This window comes from Montipora foliosa, chromosome 1 (assembly GCF_036669935.1).
Source record: "Montipora foliosa isolate CH-2021 chromosome 1, ASM3666993v2, whole genome shotgun sequence".
NCBI classification, from domain to species: Eukaryota; Metazoa; Cnidaria; class Anthozoa; order Scleractinia; family Acroporidae; genus Montipora; species Montipora foliosa.
Genome location: NC_090869.1, coordinates 5,049,836 through 5,052,335, shown reverse-complemented (window position 1 = coordinate 5,052,335; position 2,500 = coordinate 5,049,836). Strand labels below are relative to the sequence as shown.

Sequence of the window (2,500 nt, the reverse complement as noted above, 5' to 3'; positions counted from 1 at the left end):
GGATATGATCTTGTAAACAATAGCAGGGAAAAATTCGTTTGCTGCGTGGCCCTTGTGAACAGTAATGAAATTCAAGTAAATAAATAATCCAGTGTGCCAGAGTTGAACATTTTAATTAATGCAGGACCACGTGATCACTAATCAACCAATCACAATCGCCATCAGAGCAAGTGAAACAGAGGATGTTTAAAGTGGTACTATGAGCAAAAATCAGTTAACTAAACACCAAGTAACCCAAGTTTTAAGGCTTGATTTGAAATAGACACCTGTTGCACTCAAATTAAACAGCGTTTGGATGAAAATCAAAGCTCAAAATTTTGCCATCCAGGATTTTGGCAAACACATTTTGAAAATTTGAAGAAAAAAAGGAAGTGATTTTTTTTAATCATAGTACCACTTTAACGATTTACTTTAATAATTCAAATCTTTATGCACTCTATTATGTTTGATTGCACCATTATTCCCACCTTGTATACTTAACGTTGGAACTTTTTTCCGTGGTAGAGACTTTTCATCAAGGAAATATTTATTTCTACCTTACTAAGAGATAAACTATAGATCATTTTCACTGTAACGCAACTGTCGCACAACAAAAAAAAATCTAAACCAGTTAATGGAAAAGGCCAAGAAAGTGAATTGTTATAAAAGACAAATACATAAACAACTTCTGAAAATTTCAAGCCGGAGTGGTGCACTATTTTTTAGTTATTGGCCGAAACGTTTCACGCAACTTTTAAGGGCTTTGTATGGAGATGCCATCTTTGTGTACCGAAAGTGTACACAAATATGGAAACCAACGAACACATTTGAAATTCTCTTTGCCATGAAAGCGGTTTCTTTCCACCCATGAACTGGTAGACATACACATCAACACAATTTTCTAAGACTTGAAATGTTTAAAATGTTGAAAGTTATAAGGAAAGGTATTTTTTTCAACCAGACCGCAGCTGTCTTTGTGTCACGCGTGGTAAAAAATTAAAAATTCAAAAAGCTGTATTTTCAAAACGAAAAACTACGGTACTAAAAGCTTGTAAAAATAATTAATTCTAGATTGTCTTCAAGGTAGTGAGGGTAAAAATTCCGAAAACCTCACGATTTTGATTTTAGAATTTAATGACGTCACGTGAAAACGATATATTGTCATTTCAAAAACAGTATATTTGTTGCCGGAAATCCGTTCTCAGGTTAAGTCCGTCTTCACGGCCTAGGTTAAATTGGTGATCCGCATTTTACCTAGGTTGAATACGCACTCAGATGAATTGAAGACACTTTCCTTAGAGCTAAATTGAGCATAGAGAAAAATTAGGGTCAGGTTAGGATTAGTTTTGGTTACTATACATGGATATCAATTGACTTACCATACAAAAGTAAATGACGGTGAAAAGAACTGAGTTGGATTGAGCATGTTCGTCGTTAGTAGTGTGGTGGTGAAGACACAGTGTCCGAGTTCGAGTACTGGTAAATACATAGAGCAGTTCTTTGTTTCCTTTCTATCTTATAATGTTGAGACTGAATGGATAAGTGTATGAATACAGAAACCAATAATATGATACGGAACATTAATTAAGAGGATGTGTTGAGATGCGTAAGCCAGAGCTTGAGGGGAGGTATAGTTGTTTTCAGTCCTTTTGAGGGTTTCAAAGCTGCTTTAAACTATAGGTAGAGTGCATATTCAACCTATAGGTAAAATGAGGATTACCAATTTAACCTTCAAGGCAAAAACGGATTCAACCTGAGACCGGATTTGACCTACAACATATACGTCTTTTTCATTGGCCGTTTTTATACTAGAGACGCATAATTCGTCTGGGACGAACTTGGGCAAACACTTTTTCTGCGTCTGTAAAATTCGTCTAGTATAAAGACGGCCACAAGACGCATTATGCGTCTGGACGAAGAATATATTTTAGTGCGTCTTGGAAGACGCACTAAACTGGAAAGTTCGTCCAGACGCATTATGCGTCTAGTGCCCGTCTTTACACTAGACGAATTTAACAGACGCAGAAAGAATGTTTGCCCAAGTTCGTCCAAGACGAATTATGCGTCTCATATAGTTCGTCCCGTCTTTACACTAGACGGATAACGTAAGAGACGCATAATTCGTCTGGACGGATTATGCGTCTCTAGTATAAAAACGGCCATTCTCGAGCTAGATTACTAACAATCTATTGCATACCTGGTACAATACCTTTACCAACAAAAAAAGGCGCATTAATATTAAAAAGATGGCTTTTTGCCTCAAACAGAGAGGTACTTGATCCCAAATGATGAGAAGTTTCAGCGGGAGCACAGATACTCTCAAAAACAAAATGCCCGAGGTTTATCTGAGAGGGTGGGTGTCTTACCATGATTGCCATCGGTATTGATAACGATAATGGCTCCGACGATAAACAGGAAACTGTTACCTGTAAATCCACATCTACGTGAAGGCCATCGATGGGAATCCTCCACTGCCGGTATTTGAGTGCCACTTCCATCAATTTCCATTTTTCGTTGTAAT

General features: G+C 37.2%; 1 protein-coding gene across 1 annotated transcript in view; it reads right to left on the bottom strand.

The window, feature by feature from the left end:
* LOC137974270 (alpha-glucosidase 2-like) overlaps nt 1-2,500 on the bottom strand; it is a 25,093-nt gene that overhangs the window by 6,674 nt on the left and 15,919 nt on the right. The window contains exon 3 of the mRNA XM_068821147.1: nt 2,406-2,500. This exon is cut by the window's right edge and continues 640 nt beyond it. Coding sequence (XP_068677248.1) covers nt 2,406-2,500 — 95 coding nt within the window. The remainder of the gene's footprint in view (nt 1-2,405) is intronic.